This window comes from Rhinichthys klamathensis, unplaced genomic scaffold, assembly GCF_029890125.1.
Source record: "Rhinichthys klamathensis goyatoka isolate OS25496 unplaced genomic scaffold, OSU_Roscu_1.1 h1tg000032l_1, whole genome shotgun sequence".
In the NCBI taxonomy this organism is placed as follows: domain Eukaryota; kingdom Metazoa; phylum Chordata; class Actinopteri; order Cypriniformes; family Leuciscidae; genus Rhinichthys; species Rhinichthys klamathensis.
In genome coordinates, this window is record NW_026606581.1 from 2,393,668 (window position 1) to 2,416,979 (window position 23,312).

Here is a 23,312-nt window from a genome sequence, read left to right on the forward strand (position 1 = left end):
TCAGTCGTTTGAGCAAACAAAAGATATGATTTCTGGAAGCAACCATCACGTCTTCCTCAACTATTTCCCCAGGATGTGATATCACAGTGGGAAGCATGTCCAGATTGAAATGGTCTGTTTGGGGGTGGCTGATCCTTCACACCCGTGAACCTTCTTGTGCTTGTTAACTGTCTGTGTGCTCCATGCCTTACTATGAAAAAAAAGATGAGCAGGTGACAAAGAAGCCAAAATGAAAAATCTGTCATCATTTACTCACTCTCATGATGTTCTAAACCTGTATGTTTCTATTGTGGAAGACAGAATTTCATGCCGTTCTTTTCCATAAAATGAAAGCATGCAGTGACAGTTAAGTGGTTAGCCTTTTAAGCTCCAATAAATCTCTAAAAGTATTGCCACATTAGTCCATGAAACTTATATTGAAGATGTTTAAAGCCTTTTCCTGTCATGCTAGCAGTCTAACTATCACTGGGAGCCTCATTAATAAAATGTGTGTAAGCACAGATTTGATCTTAGAATGTGCGAACGTGAAAATTCACGCCAACGTTCATATTTATAAAAAAAAGTCTATGATGTAGAAAACGTCAGGGTCTAAGCAGACGTACGCACTTTTCCTTGTGGCAGAGAGTCGGAGAACTGCAGGTATTTGGAATTTTAAGCAATTCTTGCTGCTCGCCTTTCTCAAGTAAAGCATTTGGACGTTGACTAATCTTTTATGTTAAAGGGGTCATATAATGCCATTTTTGTACAAGCTAATATGATTCTTTAGGGTCTAAATTAAAAGTTTGTAATATACTTTAATTAAAAATTCTCATTAGTATTGTAAGAAAACACTTATTTTACCTGGTCAAAAACAGCTCTGTTTTCAGCACGCCGTTTCAGTGCATATGACTTTAAATGATCATGAGCTTTGCTCACCCCGCCCCTCTGTTCTGTGCGTACACGTTTGTAACACAATACCATAACGTGTTGTTCATTATAAACGTGGGATTATGAATTATATGGAGAACGTCGTACATAGAAAACATGCAGTAATGTACCCTGAGTGTAAACCTTAGACTCATTCATCGTGAAGCGATTTGCAAAGATATAAATATTAATATGTTTAATAAAACGTTACACTCACTTCAGTTGTTCTAGAAGTTCAGCAGGAACACGAATATCTGCTACTGATTCTTTATTCAGGAGCAGCTGCTTAGCAAATCCAGCTTTATACTGATCCTCGTTTATAAAGCAGTCTGCTGAGAAATGATTCGCGCAAACATGAAAGCATTGACGTTGCTCGTGTGGAATATTCCCTTCGAAAACAAACTCAACCACTGCGTCTTCAGCGGTTCGGATTTAGGAACATAAAAATGACTGTGTTCGTTATTACACCCAAGAACAGAACACCACAATCGCTTAGACGCCATTCTGCTCATAGACAGTGCTCCAGCATATCAACAATGACCGCGCCGGTCCGCGTGGACTATGATTGACAGCTCTCACGAGCGAGGGCGGGTCTGTGTTGAAACGCGCCTATCAATCAACAATCGCGGGAGGGGCGTCCGACCGTGTGACGTCACACGGTCGAACGGCTCGATTTGAGGCAGGGGAAAACATATAAGGAGATTAAAACAAAAACACTGGATGGATTTTTATCATTATATGATGGTTGTGTACAGGCACTGCCAACACACATTTCAGTACAATCAACTTGAAAAAGTGCATGTACCATTATATGACCCCTTTAATGAAATTACAGGGCTGAGATCTGAAACCATTCAGTTGCGCACAATTTCAAGATCATTTGCGATTCATAGATCTCACATCTGAAAGAGAGATGTACAGACGTTTTTTGTGCGTACGTTCATTCATTGAATCACATGTACGCATATTTGAGAAATGATTGTAAGATCAAATGTAGGACGGATTCTATGTAACATTTTATAAATGAGGCCCAGGAACTGAAACCTATGAGGTATGAAAGCAGAAATGACTTTAATCTTGGACACCATGTTTAACCGCTACATGCAAATGTAGCTAAAGGGACTTGGAACAGTACATTAAAATAGTACATTTTTAGATCATTGGATATTGAAACCTCAAATGTCAACCACAGGTAGCAATCCCTGAGAATTACACCACATAACAGTAGAATGTTAGCTTACCAAAACCATGAAATATTGCAATATGACTCTAAAACAGCAAAGACTAATGTTTTAACCAATGTAAAACAACTGTATGTTGACTTTATGTGACTACACATCTAGGATGCTTGCTTCCATATGTTTGTCCACCGAAGAGCCTGTAGCTAAACTGTATGATGTCTATTGTATTGTTTAGATAAAAAAAAGTTCAAACTTCAGTTTTGATCTGCTGCAAGAGTGTCACCACTGACGTGCCTGTTACATTATCATTGGTGACTGCCAGCTCAGTGGAGTGCGTGCTGAACCTTCCATGACTTTTTGAGCAGCAGCAGAAGACCCGAGTACAAGCATCCTGAGCCTTCTGGATGCCCTTTTGTGCATTTTCACTGATAAAACAGTAGAGCGCTGGGTCCGCCACGCAGTTAAAGCTAGTAAGCAACAGAGAGAAATGGTAGTAATTGAAAATGTTCTCAATGAAAGCGCAGTCCCGCTCAAATACAGTGCGCACCAGCAGGAAGACGTGGTACGGCGAGAAGCACACCAGGAAGATGACAATGGTGCTGGTCACCAGGTACTTGATGCGCGTTTTCTGGGCGGTCTGCGTGCCTGCACTCTTGCCCACTGCTCGGAGGACTCGAAAGTACGACACTGAGAGGATTCCTAAAGGGAACAGGAAGCCTATGTAAAAACGGTAGTAGTTTATGGGGTACTCCCATGTCTTCATGGGATAGTGCTCAAAGCACACAGATTGGTTATGCTTGTCCTTGCTGAGCTCCTTATGCCGGAAAAACACCACTCCTACGGCAAGCTCTTTGAGCCAGACCACCGTACTGACCAGTGCTGCTGCTCGTACCGTCCTGAAAGCGGAGAAGCGGAAGGGGTAGACCACTGCAAGGTAGCGGTCAATGGAGATACAACACAGAAAACCAATGCTGACATAGATGTTCTCGTAGAGCAGGAAACCACACAGCTGACAGAGCCACTCCGAGCCGCTCCAGTCGTCCCCCTGGAAAATATACTGGAGCCAGAGGGGCAAGGAGGCCAGGTACAGCAGATCCGATATGGTCAGGTTCAACAAGTAGACCCCCAGCTCATTGCGGGCTTTTAGTTGCAGCCAGGCATGGTAGAGCGAGTAAGCATTGGCGGGAAGACCCACTAGCAGGACTAGGATGTACGCACCTGAAAACAGGTACTGGTGAATCTCGTGGCTTATAGTGCAGTTGATTTGCTCCTCAGACATGTTCATCTTTCCAACCTCATGTTTCTCAATGAGTGTAGGACGTTCGTAACCAACAGAGGTCTCCGAATAACATTCCATCAATTCTAAAGGAAGCAAACAAAATATTGTCAAATGATTAGTATGTCCAAATACCACCACAGGATTCATAAAACCTGGACTACAGCTTTCAGAGATTTTGATGTACGTATCGGACACCAAGGGAAAGGAGTCGTAATGTTCGTAAACGGCAGAAAACTGTGACATAGCTTAAGTTGTTACATTACAAAGCAGATTTAGTATGTCTGGTTTGTATTCCCTTGCAAAGTATACTTCGAGTTCCCTTTATTAAGTATACCTAAGTAAAGTTCAAGTATATTTACTTTGTTGATAAACTTTGTTTACCAATATCAATGTATTAGTAGTATACTTGTACTGTGAGTGTACTATTTCAATACTACTTGGGACTAAATTGGCCCACTTTTTAGTGTATAAAAGTATACTTTTAAGTGTAACAGTAGTACTAAACTTTGAGTACACAACTAGTTTACAACTACGTTTTTTGTTTGTACTGCAACTAGAAGGTTGAGATGTTAAACAAATGCAGTACATACTCTGACAGTGCTAGATTTTAAATGCACTGTGGGTCTTTCACATACATTTGTGTTTCCGTTATAATCCATTTATGATAGTGTGATGCAGAATCGTGGCTCAAGTATGGCAATGTGTATTGTATCGTGATGTAGTTGGTGATCCCTAGTCCAAGTATAGGATGAGGAGACACCCCCCCAAAAAATGAATGGGAAAAATCACAACGCTTCAAATGACAACTATAGAGTCCTGCAGGAGCCTTAAAACTAAGTTAAGTTAGTCACGCCAAATATAAAAACTCTGCGCATTCACAGTCTCGTTGAGTTTATACTTACGCTCTTGCAAACTATTCTAACTCAAACTAGTAAATTTTAAAGAAAGTAATCGAGAGAACCAGGGTGATGCCAATTCCGGGTTGGTCTAGAAAATTACATTTTCCTTCAGCTCTCTCTATATGAAAGTTACCATAAAACTACAACATATTATTACTGTTTGTTTGTCAATTTCAGCTAAAGAAGTAGCCTGGGAAAACCCAGACAACTTCCGGCAAATTTAGATTTGCTCTGAAAGTTAGTCTGGCAAAGAGCTCATTCAAGCCCATTTCCAATCCGTCGAAATCGCGGCACCAATCAGAAACGTTGGGGCTGGCTTTACACAATGAGGACAGCGCTGGGATTTTGAAGCAGATTTTGTAGCCTACATTACAAAGATGGATGCCGCCGTCGAACATCACTCGTTCGAATCAGCTATCGCGTCTGTTTTAAGCGATTTGAACGTTTCCTTTTAGTTAAAAACCGAGCAAAGAACAACACTCGGAGAAGTTTCTCCGCCGCTCTACATACGTCATCTCCTTCATCGCTCTGATTGGTTTTAGGTCTATCCACGACGTCCGTTGGTGACGCCCCTCTGGAAATGATTTGTCTATGACGCTTTGCCAGACCATAACTCAGTTACAACTGAGAATGGTCTGGTTTTAACCAGGAAGAATCACATTTTATGACCATTGTTGTAAGATTTGATTGCTTGCAGTACTTGACATACTTGTCAAGATGATTTGGGTTTCTCTCAATTTAAGCTGACAGAAGTTGTTCTTCTGCGTGCTTAGAAAATAGGAGCCTGAGGATGTTATCAAGATGGCTGCCGAGTGACAAATGGTTTGTGTGTGGATTTGTGTGTGGGCTGCGTCCTTCAGACTCTAAACTATTCTAAACATACAGAAAGAGATATTAACTAGAAGGAAGTGTGAAAAGTGCTCTTGAAACTAAACTATTGAATTCAGAAAGAATTCAACTGTACAATGTCTTTTGCACTTGGCTTCGACGTCAGCATAGGTATTTTCTTCATTGATCAGCGTGAAATGATCTGATGTATTCAATCCCAATTCACATTATGGATTTGAGTAAGATACATTGCCCTTTTCAAACTGACCGTGACCTGTTACACGGAATCTCGAGCTGATGAAAGGATATCTGATGAGTGAGGCCTTGGCTGTGACTACTGTGGAACACAACATATAACAGACAAATGAACCAGCATGAACAACACGTTTCATCACCAATCCATTAAATGCTTAAGAATGTTTCCCTGCATCTGAGTCATACACAACACCCTCAGTAATACTGCTCAGACAGTGATGCACGACATCTGTGCGAGTACAACATTATTACCCAGAACCATCTCAATATGGGAAAGCTTTTTTTTTTAGCAGAATTGTTTTTCTGTTCTTGGAGGCTTTTTTTTTTTTAGCAGAATTATTTTTCTGTTCTTGGAGGTTACTTCGGATTTTGTATTTGATATATTGAGCCAGCTTCAACATCAACCTAAGGGACTTAGAGATTTGACATTTGACAAGTAGGCCTTGCCCAGTGAATGCACCATTACATTCCTCTATTAAATTTCAATGAAGTCATATATATGATAATAACAGCAACAAGCATTTCATTTTTCAGTATAAAATAGCAGTTCAAGAGAAGCAACATGTTACAATGGGTGTGTTCTTAGGCACAACACCGTGGTTCAGTAGTCCAATAAATGCATGAATCATTACTACTTAGAGCAGACTTTTTCAGCCAAGCTGTAGTATAATGGAGGTTGCTGTGCAACATAGAAACAGAATTCAATTAAAGTGTGGTCACAGATGTGCATCTATCTCCAGTGGTTTCAAACATGACATCCAATTAGAATTCAAAGTCAATTACCCATTTTAGGTAACACTTTATTTTGATGGTCCCCTTTAGACATTATTTTGACTATAAATAACATTGAACCTACATGTCAACTAACTCTCGTTAGAGTATTAGTAGATTGCCTGCTAAATATCTGCTTTATTATGATGTCTGGTCCCAAAACAGAAATTAGACTGAATATGAGTAACTTTGCAATGTCAACTTACTAACCCTAACAGTCTACTAACACTCTACTAATACTCTAATGAGAGTTAGTTGACATGTGGGTGCAACGTTTGTCAACGGAATGTCTAAAGGGGACCATCAAAATAAAGTGTAACCATATTTTATTAATAAATCCATACAGGAGACTCCAGGACTAGCTGTCACATGAAGAAGTTGCAAAACCATATTTGTGCAATTGGATTTTTGATTCAAAAAGCTAGTAATTATTTTAAATTACAATTAAAAACAAAAACAAATTGTGCCCTCCAAACTAAAATCAGCAGTCATCCAGTATGTTTTTAAGAGGATGTACATTTTCTGCCATTTAATTATGAAACCAAAACACAACTGAGAACGTTTAGCCTAATTAAGGTTAAATATTAGGGATAGACTGTCTAACAAACTCAATAACCCTATTCCTGCTCAGACTCGGGGAACCGTGTGCTTGAACATCTCTATGCTGACACGCTTACTTTGGACAGGGAATGTTTAACCTAAAGCCATAATCCCACCGGAAGCATTAGTGTCCAAGGTCTGATATATAAAACGTCATAAGAAACAACTGCAATATATTTGGTGGTACATGTAATAATCGAGTTTATTATTAATGTCGTAAGCTATTGCTCTGTTTGCGCCGTCTCGGTGCACCACTTGGAGTGTAACTGCTTATTCACATTATAAAATTGCACATTTCAAAGTAGCCTACTGCTTAAACAAAATAAAAAAACAAACATAAAAAAGGCATTTATTCACAATTATCTTACCATTCTTCTCACAATTGCATGATAGTAGCCTAATGTAGCCTAATTTTATATATTTGACTAGTTTTGCATTTGTGATAATTGTTTTTGACTTGAACCCTTACACGGGTTAAACTTAAACAATGTTAATTTCGCATTCGTAGCACAATGTACGCAAAATGTGTTTGAATAATTTCACAGACCTGTTGGTCAGAGATGCCAAGATTGTCGCAACGTAGCCTACTTGAGAAACGACCAGGCTGATAGGCTAAATTATATATCATTTTCAATTATTGTAAAAAAACATAAAAAAAAAAAAAAAAAACATCTTGTGGAAAGCTGTGAAATATAAAGCAGCAGCATTTATTTGATTAGATTAGGCTACACGATAAGTCGCATGATATTCTCAAGCAGAAATACCACAGTGATTCTTATTGTTAGCCTATAACTTTATCTTTTATATAATATATTTTTTGTGGAGTCTAATTAGAAAGTAAAAAAAAAAAAAAAATTCGCCTTTTCCTTTTTTACTTTATGGTAGCCTACCAAAGTGCTCAGTTTTAGCCTACTACAACACTTACCATAGTAGGCTACATAGTATTATTCCTAAGTGTGAGTGAGTGTCAAATAATCAAAGTGTAGCTATTATTACCTTCAGATTGCCGCTTTTAATCCCACGCCACTCACTCGAGCCATTTGTGAAGTGTGATGAAAATCATATCCTCCCGTTCCACAGCTCCTCAGACTCTGTGATAGAGGAGCCTGTTTTTATTGAACATTTTTGCAGAGATAAGATCACACGCGTGTTCCGGGGTTATCGCATCTGGAAAGGAGAAATACACAAATTGCGTCAACCGTTTTACGCGATGATGCGCGCAATTACTCAGTCAACACTAAGGGTCTTCCCCAGAAACAGGACGTGTCTCCTATCGTGACCCTGCCTACACAGAATGCGTGTTTAGATACAGAGATGCGTTCCGAGTAGCTGGTGGACAGAACTGATATAAAACGCAGATAGGGTGAATGCCGGAAAAGTTGGCCATGTAAGTTTGATTATAGCTACTGTGCTCAATGGGTTTACAGTTTAAGTGCATGACAATTGTCTTTTATTAAAGAGACACTATTTCTTTAAATGATTAAATAGTTTTCTTGTAAGGTGTTTAAATATTAAATAAAGTGAACCATGGGATTCAGGTAAAGTGGGCGACCTTTCAGTTTCAGTAATTATACTCAAATTCATTAAATAAATTGACATTCACTGGCTATTTAGTAATCTACTTTTTTTTAGAAAACAGAAATAAGTGTGCTATTAGGAAATTCAAGTCAGAGATTGAAGAAAGGAAAAGAGCAGAACATAAGACAACGCATTAAGTTCAATCTGTGGAGTGAAGAAAGGATGAGAGAAGCAAAATGTAGATGCAGAACATAAAGCTTTAAAATATGGAAACAATTTAAGTTGTTTTAAAGTGTTTAGAGAAAACAGACAGTAAAAAAGTTTTACAATATGGTTACCATTTAAAAAATTCCTCTTATTAAATTTGTGTTAGCCTATTTGTTGTTGCAAATGTTTTAGTCCCATTATTTATGTTGTGGAGTTCATTTTCATCCATATTCTGATTTCTGAATATTCTGATTTTCAGATTTCATCAAATCTAATGTCAACACAGCTTGTTCCGTCAGTTGTTTTGAAATTTACACATGTATTAAGTGAAATCTAAGGTTCCCTCTATGGTATTGTTCACAATGGCAAAGGAAAAGATCTTAAATGCGTTGGTTCATTGCTCGAATACGCACACTTTGGTGTCCTATATAGCCAGTACTGGAAATGGCTGAGATGGGGAACCCAATAGTTGGGGACATATTTAATATTTTTAAACCATAGATGCAGAAATCCCTTCTATATTTATGTATAGCATTTGGAGGTTATTACATGGATAAAAGATGGAAATCCTCCTCATTTTGAAATGAAACTTTGTGTCCCTATGAAATGTACTCCGGAAGTGAATTTCAACAATTTTTGTTAACTTTTTTTTAACAATATTATACTAGCATGAAAAATGTTTAAAAAATATATATATATTTAACTAGCATGAAAAACAGCTAGTTTTAAACGGCAATTAAAACGTCAATATTCTGATTTCGTAATCTACATTGCAGTAAAAATGTTTTAATTACAAACTAATTTTTACTGAAAAAATTGCTGTGTCCCACATTTTGCGTGCAATCCTGTGAATGCATGATTTCCTCAGTTGCCAAAAAAATTTATTTACCATCCCTTATAATTGCCAACGAAGTTTGGACACTTTTTATGACTTTTTTTTGGTTAAAAACAAGTTTAACTGTATTCATCAACTTTTAACTCTTATATTGAAGTTATTGAAAAAGATCAAACCAATATTTTGTCTAATTTAGGGGAAATAGAAGCTTATCAATAACTACAAACCAACAATTTATCCTGAATTCGACAGATCAAGTGACATCTTATGTCATGCTAATCTGTTGATAAACTGATTTAGTAATAAACTGATTTAAACATCCTAGAAACTAAAACAGCACATATATGGTATAATTTACTGAAACTTCAGAGATTGTTTTTTTTAAAAAGCTTTATTACAAAGAGTTTAGGTTTTGGACAACAGCTTTCTCTAAACAGGCTTCTATCATTCACAATAAATTTTACATTAAGTAAGGTTGTTAGGGTATCTACTCACACCATATCTTACAGTTAATGATCTATGTTCATGTGCAGTAGTGTATAAAACAGTTGTATATCTAAAATCATTTAACCAGTAGTTTTGCACACTCAAACAGGAGACTCTCCTTATATTTACACATCCAGTGTGAATGCTTGCTCCAAATATATTTCTACGAAGATCCACCATCTCCTTCGGTGACCAGCTCTTGCCACAGCAGACCATGAGAAGTTGGAGATGGTGAAATGAGATGGCAGAAAAGCACCACTGACAGGGAACAAAGAACACTAGATTGGTGACATGATTGAGGGATCCCGGGAATCCGTGGGCTTTTTCACCGACATGCTTCACTTAAGAAAAAAATTACAATCAGACTAGTCCATTCTTCCAGTATACAACATCATCAGACACACCAACAACCACACAAAACAAAAAATCTTGGAAAATTAGGCATACACGCACATTAAAAACAACCACACAAACAAGTGTCATTTAATTGTCTCAAAGACATTAATAAATAAACCAATTAAAGAACTTCTGGTCATTAGAAAAGAAGTGCAGTGTTATAAAAATGAGTGTGTCAGAAAAACAAAACACCAAACTGAGCTTCAGATTCTCTTTAGTACAACCCTAAATGTGTGCGTGAAACAGGGCAATGTGTCCAGTACTCTAGATTCCAACTTAAAACCCATTCCCTAAACAGTGTTCCACCTTAGGTGCTTTCTTTGTCCTATTGACTTCTCCTGTGTGTCTGTCTCTCTCTTTCTGGGTCTGTGTTGTCCTCTTGCCTCTGAACAGAGTCTGAGCCAAACCCAGGTCCTACAGCAAATACATGGTCACCCACAAGAAGCAGAAAAGAGCAGATTGTTTGGTCTGTCAGCAGGGAGCAAGTGAGAGAGAGGCCGCTTCCCGTAACGGGTCCCTGTGAGGCTGTCTTGGTGATGGACCTGCAACTGTCCTGCGCCTCCTAAAGATGGGTGCAGTCGCTACTCAGTAATTAAGCTGGGAGTGGCTCCGAGCACACAGCCCAACGTTTGGTTTCCACATTCAGAATAGAACGTGAACTGGCCTGCCATGGAGCTGCGGAAATCAAAGGCGTTCGATTTGATATGAAGGGGAAAAATACATTCAAGTGCCCCATACATTCGTTTCCAGGTCAGTGTGAACGTGTGCAAGACCCTCAAATGCACCTGGTGCCTTTGAAGCACCTGGAGAAATGGAGAATGGAAGGACGTGACCAGCCTTCCCAGATTCACTGGAGCTGCCTGAGGCTTTTCTTTGTTTACAGTGCAGTTTCATACGTCAGACATGTTTCTTCACCAAGTCCGAGGTTCTACACACAGCCATACTCATACCACACAGTCTGAGGGTCATTGTTGGGGTCAGGAGAAGCAGGTTTGCTGGTGGGGTCCTCCTTGGCGGTGCAGCTCAAGTCCGCAGTGTCTGTTTTCTTCAGTAGAGGCGACTCTGCCTGCCTTTGTTCCTGGGGTTCCTCTTCCAAATCCTTCAGCCTCAACGCTGACACAGCTCGCACCGGAGTCACCATGGCCACCTCACCACGGTGGGGCAGTGCTCGGGTTTGAGCAGGTCCAGGACGGACCGCTCCAGCTCGGCTACTAGCACTCCCAACGCATTCCCGTTCAGCCTGCAGCGATGTAGAAGAAGAGTGCATTGGGGGCGGACAAGCCAGGGACAACTCATCTCTCGGTGGAGCAAGAGATAGGCGACGGGGGTCCACGGACAGGTGCCCTGGGTCTCCAGGAAGAGGCGAGGATCCAGCCAGCCTAGCGGACATGGGTCTTTCTCTGGCGACTGCACCAGACCTCCTCAACACCACGTCAGTTTGGCTGGGAGAACTGGCCTCGGTGCGATAGCTGTCCGGTCCGTTGGAGCGGAGGAGGTCTGCTGAGGCCAGGCTGAACGTTCGGCTCAGGCTGGTGCGAGGATTGGACTGCTGCAGAGGTGAGGGTCGCAGTCCTGCTCCTCGGTTGGGAAGGGTTTGCGACTGAGATGGAGGTGTGGAGGTTTCTGTCAGACGAATGTTTGGTTTGACACTGTGTCCAGGTTTAGTGGCCCGACCATCTAGTTCTGCTGGAGTATTCTTGATGGTTGGAGTGACATAATTGGTGGGAGTTTTAGCGCCCTCTCGCAGAGGGACCGGTCGAGTGGATCTGGTGAAGAAATCAGTCATCAGATCCTCTCGACTTCCTGTCTGCACCTAAAGAAAAAAGACATATAATCATCAATTAAATTAAACTAAATCATCATAAAGCTTTTTACACACAAAAAAAAAAAAATCCCCATTGTGCCCCCTATTTTCAAGATTACAATGGTAATTACATGCAATGTTAAAATGTTAGGGAAAACTACAAAAATTGTTTAATTAAAATATTACTATTAAAATATTTATTATAAAAAAAATACTTTATGATGAAAATGTTAGATATATATCTATATAAACATAAAAAACAGATTTAGTTTTTACTCTCTCTGTTAAAGGGCTCAACAAGGGTTAACTGAATACATCAATTGCTAATTTAATAAAATGACTGCAATTAATCTCATGATTTTTCGACAAAAACAATAATTGTGTGCACAAAAATAAAAAGGTGTTAAAAATATTTAACTAATTTAAATAACACTTAATCCCAGGCCTGCCAACTTCAATGCTCAGCTTGGAGACTTTGTTCCATATCATAAGTAACCTGCTGTCTAGTCGTCAGTTTATAGTCTGTCCTCTTTGCTGTTTTTTCACTGTGTGAGAAAATGGATGTGTGACATGAGAGTGTGAGAACAGTGGCAATTGTGTGAGTCTCAAGCTGAATGCGTGAGAGTTGGCGTCCCTGTTGAATCCTAAAACAGAAATACTATTTTTGACGGGGACTCATCACTGGTAATCATCGTTTTAAAATGATTTTAATTGTTTATGACCATGGGAATCCTGTTGCATGCATTTCTCAACAAAACAAAAAAAATCAGAATACATATGTTCCTTTATGATAACAGACATATATATATATATATATATATATTAAATATGAATATTATGGCCACTAGCTGAAATGGTTAAGATCCATCACGGTCAACATCTCTATTATAAACATCTCACACAACACTCAAAATACATGATCTTAATCCGCAATTAGCAAGCAACAATCCATAGTGCAGATATCAAATATCAGGCTTAATTTATTTAGAGGCATAATTGTCTCTACTGACCATGAGTTATATTTATTTCCCCAAAAGGATCATCTTATACCTGGATTAAAAGGTCAAACCACCAAACAAATAAATCTGATAAGTGTTAAAACAACTTACAGTTGGTGGGGACAGGGCATTGCTCTCCTGCAAGAACTGCTCCAGGGTAACCATCTCGCTGCCAGGGGAGGACGGCCGCCGAGAAGTGGGCCGCTGGGAAGAGCGTGAAGCAGGTGTGGCATCACAGGGAAGGGTGGAGCTACGAGGAATCAGAGACAACTGACTGAGACGTGAACCCTCATGACCCAGTCCAACGACATCATCGCTTGACAGACTGGCAGATCGACCCTGAAGACAGTCCAGAGAACCTGGAGAAAGACAGGAAAAAATGTCCACATTAAAAGGTAGCTAATGTGAGTCTGTGTGTCAATAATACTATTCACACAGTAAGTAGAATTATAGTTTCAGCATTTACACACACTAGCCTGAGTTTTTATTGCGCAATCTAATCAGAATTTGACTGTTTTTCCTCCCACAACCCAGGAGACAAATATCAGGGTGATGTAGAGTGATGCATGGATGACGTCAGAACCCAGAAGACTAAATCGCCAGTGGGGCTTCGAGATCTTCCTATGGGCTGTTATAATGGGGTTTTTCAATTTATGAGTAAAATCATATCTGTGGTAAACATAACTTGACGAAATGTCACGCCCCAAACTGTCTCATCTGGTTACTTATTAGAAACCTACGTTTTCGAAAATAAAACCTTCAATATAAATAACAAAGTGTTCAGTCCATTCTGCAGTATATTTTAACCAAAGACAATAGAAGTAATTATGAAATTACACATAAATACTGTATGTACTAAAGTCCTACTTGATTGGGTCAAAAAAGTACTTTAAAAGCTATTGCATTTAATATAAATTTAAATACATTTTATTTTAATTGCAATTAACATGCAATTAAGTGCCAGGAAACATTACGTATAATTGTCTTAAAGTATATTATTTCCATAATAAGTGCTCTTTTTAAAAGTATGGTAAGTGTACTTCTTTTTCACAAGGATAGTGATGCTTGCACTAAAACACATTGAAAAGCTTCCCTGACCAACTCATTTTCCAGTTCATAAAAAAACACATGGCGCTTATAGGCTAGCGTTGATCATTAGGAAGTCTTCTCTCATCAATAATGGCAAAAAAATGCAAGATACTTTATTATTAAAAGCACATCATCATTTTATCTTCTCTTAGCAAGCACCACAAACTACTTTGCCACACCACAGTGATTGCGAGTCTCCAAATGAATACACTGGGTAGCACTTTATTTTAAAGTCCGGTTCTCCATGTACATACTATGTACTTATTATAGTAATTAAAATACTACGTACCAACCCTGAACCTGCCCCTAAACCCAACCTTAACCCATGTAGTTACCTCATATTACCCAGTAATTTCTTAGGTAAGTACACTGTAAGTACACATACTGTAAAATAAAGAGCAACCGTACACTGTAAATAAATCATGATAATAGTTCTCTCAAATAGCTGGACATTTGACTAAATGGCAAAACGACTGGTCCATAGCTTATTGGTCACAAACACACAGGCTGACTGACATGTAAATAGACAAAACTATATAAAAACAAAATCTGTTTTTATGTGCCAATTCAGTGATGGGTTAATCTGAAATATACACTGGAGTTTGGGGTAAACAAGATGTTTTTGAAAGAAGTCTCTTATGCTCACCATAAATACAAAGCTAAAACAGCATTTATTTGAAAAATAAATATTTTTTAACATCCTACCTGAATAAAAATATTAATTTATTTTAAAAAAAATCTTACTGACCCCAAACTTTTGAACGCTAGTGTATTATACCTCAATAATACACCAATATAAAATTAAAGATTATAAAAATGAATACATTGTGATTTCCATTACACGAGAGTAGATGTTAAAACTTCATGCTGATTTGTACTCGGCTTTCGCCAAGATAAGCAACACATTTAATTAATAATCAATGAAATAACCATTTGATTATCTTAAATATTTGAAGTGTTAACAATTAAATAATGCTTTCTCGACAACAGAGCTGCCTCTGCAAATTAATAATGTCTGGGAGCCATGCTAATGTTCTTTGTTTCAACCTGAGAAACAATTACCACCTCAATAGTTCTTGAAAGAGAGAGTGTGCGGGGGTGGCATTTCCCATAGCAGCTAATGAAGTGACTATGCATGCATATGTAACAGGTGCACGCACACACACACACCTTTAGAACTGATGGGGGAATTGCTGCTGGAGGTGTTACGGCTGAATTCGGCAGAACTGGGCCGGTGGCCTGTGGGGGGGGGGGGGGGGGGGGGGGGGGGGCATACATCACATACTGAATAAGCACAGGAAGTAAACAGGCTGTAAAGGCAACATGTATTGATTTAGTTAATTCTCTTACCTGTGTTTCCATGGACACCGCTGCCAAAGCCAGCATCTGGGGAATGATGGCGCAAGTCTTCCTCTGAGACCAACCCTAAAAGTAAGAGAGTGTAGCCCAACAATGTGGCAGTGAAAATATCAGTATATGTAGCATACATTTTTTAATAGATCATTTTTTTCCCGCACAATTTAGAACAGTGCCATTATTAGACATGATAGGCTTCCGGCTACTGCAGTCTTCCTGTGTGCGTTTGTACGAACATGACTGCTTGTTTACGCAGTGCAGTGGATATCTGAGAAAGCTTCAAGCGCTTGAAAATAAACATTGGTTTAGAGTGAACGCTTCGCTATTACGCTCACAGTGAATTGATGAAATGAGCTTCAGGCTTTTTGGCTGGGAGGTGAGAGTCACTGAGAGGGTCAGTGGTGTTTAAAGATGAAGCCCCCATGTGTACATCGTGGCACATTACACAATGTAAACTTGCTAATGGCTAAATAAACGAATGCGGTATGAAAAACAACAAACTCTCTTAACGGAAACTTCAACAACTGAACTTAAATATGGAAGAAAATTGAGAAGCTGACAGAGTAGGTAGAGCCATTAACCGTGAACACCCATCAGTAATTTAGCCTGGAAATCAGTTTAAAACTGTAGGTAGCGTGACGTCAACTTTAAGCTCTATCCATGGTGTGCTACTGGTTACCACAGAAAATTATTTCCACTCATCCTTCAAATTGAAAAATGAAGTGAAGCATGTTTAAAGTAATACAAACAATTACTAAAGCAGACATTCATCCACCTAGAAACGTAGTTTTATTTCAAAAGGATGATTTACCGTAGACTTAAAGTAAAAAACAACAACAATTTTTTTTTTTTTTTTTTACTGAGGAATCCAAAGTACTTTAACAAAAATAATAAGCTTCACGTTTTTAAACTCTTGGTGTATACTGTACACTACCATTCCAGGTTTTCTTTTTTTTAAGAAATTAATAGTATTATTCAGCCAGGATAAGCATTTAAATTGATCAAAAGGGACAGTAAAGGTATTAATAATGTTATAAAAGGTATGATATTTCTGTCATGACAACTCTCTGAGTGGTTGGCATGGTAATGGATATGACAATGTTGATATATTTGGTCTTGGGGGAATAGATCTGCTACGCTGCTGCAGAGCAAGTACGGGACATGCCACTGCCAATACATACACGACACGCTGCTGTGAGCAAGTAAGACAGACTGCTGCTGCTGTACAATATAGCGAACATGAATTACCCGTAGCAGATCTATACAGGTGGAGCTGGGGAAGGTGGAGGGTGTCTGAAACTGCAGCAACTGCTACAGCAAATGATGACCAAGTATTTGAAGGTTGAGAAGTGAGGTCATTGGCTACTGATACAGCAGGAACCAATCAGCTGATCCGTATAGAGAATGACGTGATTGCAAGCAGATTGAGTTAAAGACCTCTTAGCCTACACCATCTAGAGTTTCATGACAGAACTTGGTATTTTTAAAAACGTTCTATTCATCAAAGAATCCTGAAAAATAAACTGTAATGTGATTTCCACCAAATATTAAGTAGCACAACGGTTTTCAACATTGATAAGAAACGTTTCTTGATCATCAGATCAGCATATTACAATGTTTCTGTAGGATCATGTGACACTGAAGACTGGAGTAATGGTGCTAAAAAATTCAGCTTTAATATCACAGGAATAAATTACATTTTAAAATATATTAAATTAGAAAACAGTTCTTTAAATTTGTGAAATATTTTGAAATATTATTACAATTTAACTGTATTTTTGATTAAAACAGCCTTAGTGAGCATAAGAAACTTTCAAAAACATTAACAGCCCTAAGCTTTTGAACATAACTGCATGTACTGTATAACTGCATGTACCGTATATATTTCTTTAAATGTATTAGAGTAATTGAATTATATTGTAAATGTAGTGTATATTTTCTAAATCATCCTTTTGAAATAAGACTATTTTCATATTACAAACAACAGATACAGAGAGCTCAAAGGAACAGTTCACCCAAAAATGAAAATTCTGTCATTGTTTTTTCTCCCTCACATCATTCCAGACCTTTATGACTTTCTTTATTCTGCTGAACCCAAAAGAAGATATTTAGAAAAATGTCTCTGTGTTTTTGACCATACAATTAAAGTAAATAGTCAAATTATATTTGGAGTCAAACATTGTTGTGTAACCCATTGACATTCATCGTATAGGCTAAAACATAAAGAAAGTCATATAGATTTGAAACGACAAGTAAATTATGACAGAATATTAATCTTTAATTGTGAAATCTAAAAGCACCCAAAATTCAGCTATAATATAAATACAATACAAACCAATAAATCAGTGTCTCTAAGAATGAGTAAATTATACCAAACATGGCTCAAGGCCACTGACATATGTACTAATCGGCATAATTTAGGGTTACCCTTTGGCCTGCGTCCCGGCCGCAAGCTAGAAGAGGACGTCAAGCCTGGTGCATTATGGGAGTTACGGCTCAGTGGAGTTGAACAGGTGGCTCCTGGCTCCCTGCCCTTCCATCGGACCAGTTCCTCGTACCCGTTCATGCCCTCAATACTGCCCCCTACTGAGTGATAGCCCTCTCTGCCTCTGGATCCTCCACTGTCGTTCAACACTTCAAAAGAAAAAAGAAAAATTCAAGAGAAAAGGTCAGTATCTGTGGTGTGTACAGAGCATGTGCAGGGCAAGCGCTGCGCTGGGCTCCAGTGACGCTGCAGGAAGCTGTGTAGGAGGTGTCAAGGCAAAAGCACAAGCATGTGTTAGTAAAATGGATGAACTCAAGCAGAACTTTCACTACACTTTAAATAAGGTTAAAGGAATGTTCTGGGTTCAAAACAAGTCAAGCTCTCTATCAGTAGCATCTGTGAAATATTGATGATTCCACAGAAACATTATTTTCATGGGTTGCTGAAAAAACAAACCAGTCGGTGTCTGTCTTAAGTGATTCATTATTTGAGCAGTAAAGTTGTCCATTTTTATATCCAAAAGTTACTGGACTTATTGGCTTTACATGATAATGTAATAGTTGAAAGAATCTACTATATCTTGTTAAGTCTTGTGTCTACACAGTATAGCCAGAAGTGCACATTTAAACTTGCACTCTGGTGCAACGTCTTGACCCACAGACTTCCAAGCTAAGTGGATTACTGTAAACATCATTTTTGTTTGCTTTTACATATTGACGAACAAGTCAAATTACATTTTTTTGGGGATAAATTGACAGCATGCCACTGTTGCCACAGATGCTGTGGATAGAGCTTTGTATTTAACCCAAAAATTCCTTTAAGCTTCACTGCTGTGTCCAAACTAAAACACCAGCTGGAAAACTCTGGTGCTCTATGAGATTATATTAGAGCCATTCTGCAAATGAACCCTTACATGGTTTTTAAAACGAGGAGAAAATAGTTTCCATAACTGCCTAGAACATTATAACAGAAGTTCTACATATTGGCTTTTAATGGCTTTAAACGACAAATGCAAAGAGGAAATGTTGCAAGCAAGACTCAAACATGCATTATCTGTATGAGCACCATGGCTGTATTTTTTAGAGTGCATGTGCTAAGCGATAATTTAAAGTTCTAGGTAATTCTGCATAATGTTTTTGGCCTTTTTACCACTTTAAATGACATAAATGAGATGGGAAATGTTGCAAGCTAGACTCAAGCATGCATTGTTTATATGAACACCATGGCTCAATTGTGTCAAAGTGCATGTGCTAAGCACTAAGCTACAGACCCAAGTAATTCTAGATACATTTTTGCCTTTTTTTACCACTTGTAATGTCAAAAATGAGATTTGAAATATTGCAGGCCGGACTCAAACGTGCATTGTGTGTATGAGTGGCATGGCTCAGTGTAAGGGTACATGTGCCAACCGATAACACTACAGCTGTGAATATTTTCAACAATTTTTTGTCCTTTTAATGACTAGAATGAGATCAGAAATCTCACAAGCCACTCAAACATGCATTCCCTATTTGAGCACCATGGGTCAATGTGTCTGAGTGCATATGCTAACTTGCAATGCTACATCATTTCTTGGTTTTGGTCTTGGTTTGTTTTTCACAACATATAATGATGTGGTGGGGGGATAAGCACAGAAGCGGAAACAGAACGCATCCGTTTTACACCTGAAAATTATCACAGGATGGTGTTTGAGTTTAGTTTTTCCTGCTGTACGATGCACATAACTTCTCACACATCTCATCACACTGGCTTCAGACTTTCTTATTTGCTTAACACACAAACCATGCAAACCATGTAAATCTAATTATCTTATTCTTACTGAAGCTGTTGTACAATTAAGATACCTCTTGCTGTCCTACGAATGGTAATTATGGGACATACCGACACATCCCCACCCCCAAGAATGGCTTTTATAAGTGATGTGCGCTGAAAAGGCTAAGGTAAAAATCAATGCATCTCAGCCAGGTCTATCTGATTTGCATGTGAACCCTCCACACATAAATGGGACAGTCGCATGCACATGTACATGACCTACAGTGGACGAGCAAAGGAAGATGTTAAAGATGCAAAAAAAAAGGATGACAAACGTGGACACTGTTTGCTGGATATAATTAAATATTGCAGGCCATTTTGAGCAAAACTTAAGCAATGCAAGTTCACATGCCACACATCAAAGCACACAGCATAAATCCTCCTTTCAGCTAGGAGTATCTGATGAAGTTGTCGCCTCTGTCTACCTTTCAACCTCTCTCTGTATGCATGCACTTAATTTGATTACTATTGATTTGCAACTGTGGTCACCTAACCCGTATTATTCAGTGCTGGCAATTTCAAACACACATTTCTCACGGCAAGCGCAAAGCGGGCTGCATTTCGCTCCATTTAATTCACATTACTTACTGCAGGGTGGCATTCAGAGTCCCGCAGCCCGGTCCCACAGCCCCCCAGAGCATTTAAATGAGGTGTGGTTAAGGTGTGTGTTGTGCGTATTGATGTGTGTTTCATCGTCTTGATTGAGTACTGTGAGCCTGAGATGGTGATAGGAACATTTGAAAATGCTTATTTAATTAGCGCTTAGCTCGGAGTGTGCATTGGCTGGTTTTAGTGCCTAATAAGTGTAGCTTGATGCTTTTTTTAAAAAAGAAAAGAAAAAATTGTGAATAATGGTAGATGGAAAGAGTAATGATGGTGACTGATGTTGATGGAAAGGATGAAGAGTTAGAAATGGCCGATATGCGAAAAAGGCTCGCAGGGGGGGCAGGGGACGATGTTATCAGATGAGGACCAGAAGCGTAGGCGTCTGGTAATGGATCGTCGAGATGGCGGTGTCCCCGGAACGCGCATTTTCTCCTGGCTCTTGCTCCTGAGAAAGCGGAAATGCTTCGCTGCTGGAGGGGCTGGAGTGTGTGAGGGTTAATGTACAGACAGATACATAGACAGGGAGAGAGAGAGGGGTCAGTGGAAGAGAAGAAATGATGATTCAGAGATTGAAAAATGGCTACATCTATGATTCATGAAGAATGAAGCCCAGAGGTTTCCTTAGAAGATTATTTTGGCCATGCAATAATATAGCATGAAACTTAGGAAAGTATTATTACTTGAAAAGCTGAGAAATGAAAATGGAAATTTACACCAAGATTAGTTCATTGAGTGGACGTCAAGAAGAAAAAGAGATTGTATAATACCAATAACCCAGAAAAAAGTCGCATGGCGCCCCCTAGTGGAAAACACAGATAGCACACTAAATGCTAGTTTACTGCAACTAAAATGTGTTTGAATGAAAGTGTCCCAACTTTTTTTTTTGTACCAATTTGAGCTTTTAGTGCAGACCTGAGTATGTTTAGTTTAGTTTTCTGAATTCGTATGGCCATCAGGACCCCCAAATTGCTTGAAAAGGAGCATCAGGAGTATAATTCATATAGACTCTAGTATTATTCATGATTAATATGGAAGCAACTTTCTAATTTGTAATCACTTTCACTATTGATGTTGCCACTTGTCTCTTATATTGTATCTTGTCTCTTATATAATTTAAGTCCAAGTAAAAAAAATTTGTCCTGGGCATCGATTAATCGAATCCAAAATAAAGGTTTGTGTTTACATTATACATGTGTGTGTACTGTGTATAATTATTTTGTATATATAAATACACACATATGCATGTATACATTTAAGATTCTTTTTATTTATATATAAATATATATATATATATACACAATATATACATGCAAATATTTCTTAAATACATACATGCATATGTGTGTATTTATATATACAAAATAATTATACAGTACACACACATATATCAATTATTTTGTTTATATATAAATGCACATATGCATGTATATATTTAAGCAATATTTGCATGTATATACTGTATATATATATTTATACATAATTTATATTATACATAAATATAAATATTTTATATATAAATAAAAAAATTCTTAAATATATACATGCATGTTTGTGTATTTATATACAGAATAATTATTCACAGTACACACATATATATTATGTTAACACAAACTTTTTTTTTGGATGGGATTAATCGTTGCCGAGCACAAAAAAAAATTACTTATGTATTGTCTTGCAAAACGGTTTGATTTTCTTATTTCTGTGGAACATAAAAGAAGATATTTTGAAGAATGTTGGTACCAAACAACATGTTTTGGTTCCCACTGTCTTCCATTGTATGGACATCTCTCAAAATACCATCTCTTGTGTTCCACAGAAGAAAGTCATGTAGGTTTGGAACAAAATGAGGGCGAGTAAATGATGACAGAATTTTCATTTTTGGGTGCCCTGTACCTTTAAATAATAGTGGGAAAAGTTGAAGAATCAAACTCTGATTTATATATTGATCCAAACCATTATATGACTTGACGTGAGGAGTTTAGTTCAGCTCTGTGACAGCAGAACTCACCTCGGCCGTTAAGGGCAGGTGAGAGGATGGGAGACTGTATATGATTCTCCTCTGCGGAGTGACCGTTCATGGAGTCCAGACTGAGGCGTGACTGTCTGGGGGGCAGTGGTGGAGGGGGAAGGGGTGGCATGCTCTCAGGAAAGTCTACGCATGTGGGGATCTCTGGAAGAGGGATGTCTGGAGCGCTTCGGATCCTCTCACGTGGACCGTCCGCCCGTTCTCGTGAACTTTCTTTCTTAGGTTTCATGAATTTAGCTATTGCTTTGGCTCCAGCCCAGTGACGGCTCCTGTGTTACGAAAAAGAAAAAAGGTTCATAGTATAAAGAACTTGATATAAATGAACTTGATAAATTGCCCAAAGAGTAAAGTCTATTCAGTCTTAATCAGTTGGACTCACTTTTTAGGAGTCGGGTCATAGAACTTATACTGGTCCATGATCTTCTCCTCCAATTTCTCCTTCTGTCGTCGTAATGAATTCAGCTTATCACTGCAAGAGGAAACCATGACTATTAAGAAAATGGCATTAAGCCATTTTTACCACAAGTTTCTTGATTAAAATCAATGTTTCACATTATTTTAAGTATGCCAAATAATAAATATATTTGTTTGAAGTCACGGGAATAGCAACATTAGATTATCAAAGGGGAAAAAATATAATGCAGGGACTTGGTTCTGTGCATTGGTTGTTGACCGGATGGAGGCAGATATGAATGCGACCTTTCAGTTAATCATAAGAAAGAGGCGGAGTTTAAGCACAATAAATGATTGGAGAGTCACAAGAGAGTAGCTTGACATTTCCAATTATGACATTTTGATTATAAATACAAGGTTAATTTTGTGTACATATACATAGATGAATCGTTCACAATAAGATCATTACATGCATTTATAAAATTAATTTTCAACAAGTATGACATAGAAATCAGAACAATGCGCTATTTAAATCAACTAATGGTTTGTAATTTCTGTTTTATAGCTTTAACAATGCAAAAT

At 38.3% G+C, this 23,312-nt stretch overlaps 2 protein-coding genes across 7 annotated transcripts in view; both read right to left on the reverse strand.

Annotated features, from left to right (window-relative positions):
* Positions 1–2,330: 2,330 nt before the first annotated feature.
* On the reverse strand, positions 2,331–8,003 carry LOC130080239 (ovarian cancer G-protein coupled receptor 1). Its single transcript, XM_056245554.1, has 2 exons — positions 7,716–8,003; positions 2,331–3,449 (listed from the first exon to the last, which is right to left on the reverse strand). Exon 2 carries the CDS (start codon positions 3,442–3,444, stop codon positions 2,335–2,337), a length of 1,110 nt encoding a protein of 369 aa, XP_056101529.1. The 5' UTR covers positions 3,445–3,449; positions 7,716–8,003; the 3' UTR covers positions 2,331–2,334.
* A 1,652-nt stretch (positions 8,004–9,655) lies between these two features.
* ccdc88c (coiled-coil domain containing 88C) overlaps positions 9,656–23,312 on the reverse strand; it is a 57,962-nt gene continuing 44,305 nt past the window's right edge. The window contains exons 24-31 of one of the 6 annotated variants that reach the window (XM_056245549.1): positions 22,717–22,806; positions 22,320–22,606; positions 17,836–18,042; positions 15,403–15,477; positions 15,223–15,291; positions 13,075–13,322; positions 11,043–11,974; positions 9,656–11,011 (exon numbers count right to left, since the gene is read on the reverse strand). In XM_056245549.1, coding sequence (XP_056101524.1) covers positions 11,090–11,974; positions 13,075–13,322; positions 15,223–15,291; positions 15,403–15,477; positions 17,836–18,042; positions 22,320–22,606; positions 22,717–22,806 — 1,861 coding nt within the window. In that variant the 3' untranslated portion in view covers positions 9,656–11,011; positions 11,043–11,089. The other 5 variants (XM_056245548.1, XM_056245551.1, XM_056245553.1 and 2 more) reach the window with 5 other exon arrangements.

Coding starts and splice junctions, on each gene's coding strand:
- LOC130080239 (XM_056245554.1), bottom strand. CDS start 3,444: ATGGAATGTTATTCGGAGACCTCTGTTGGTTACGAACGTCCTACACTC.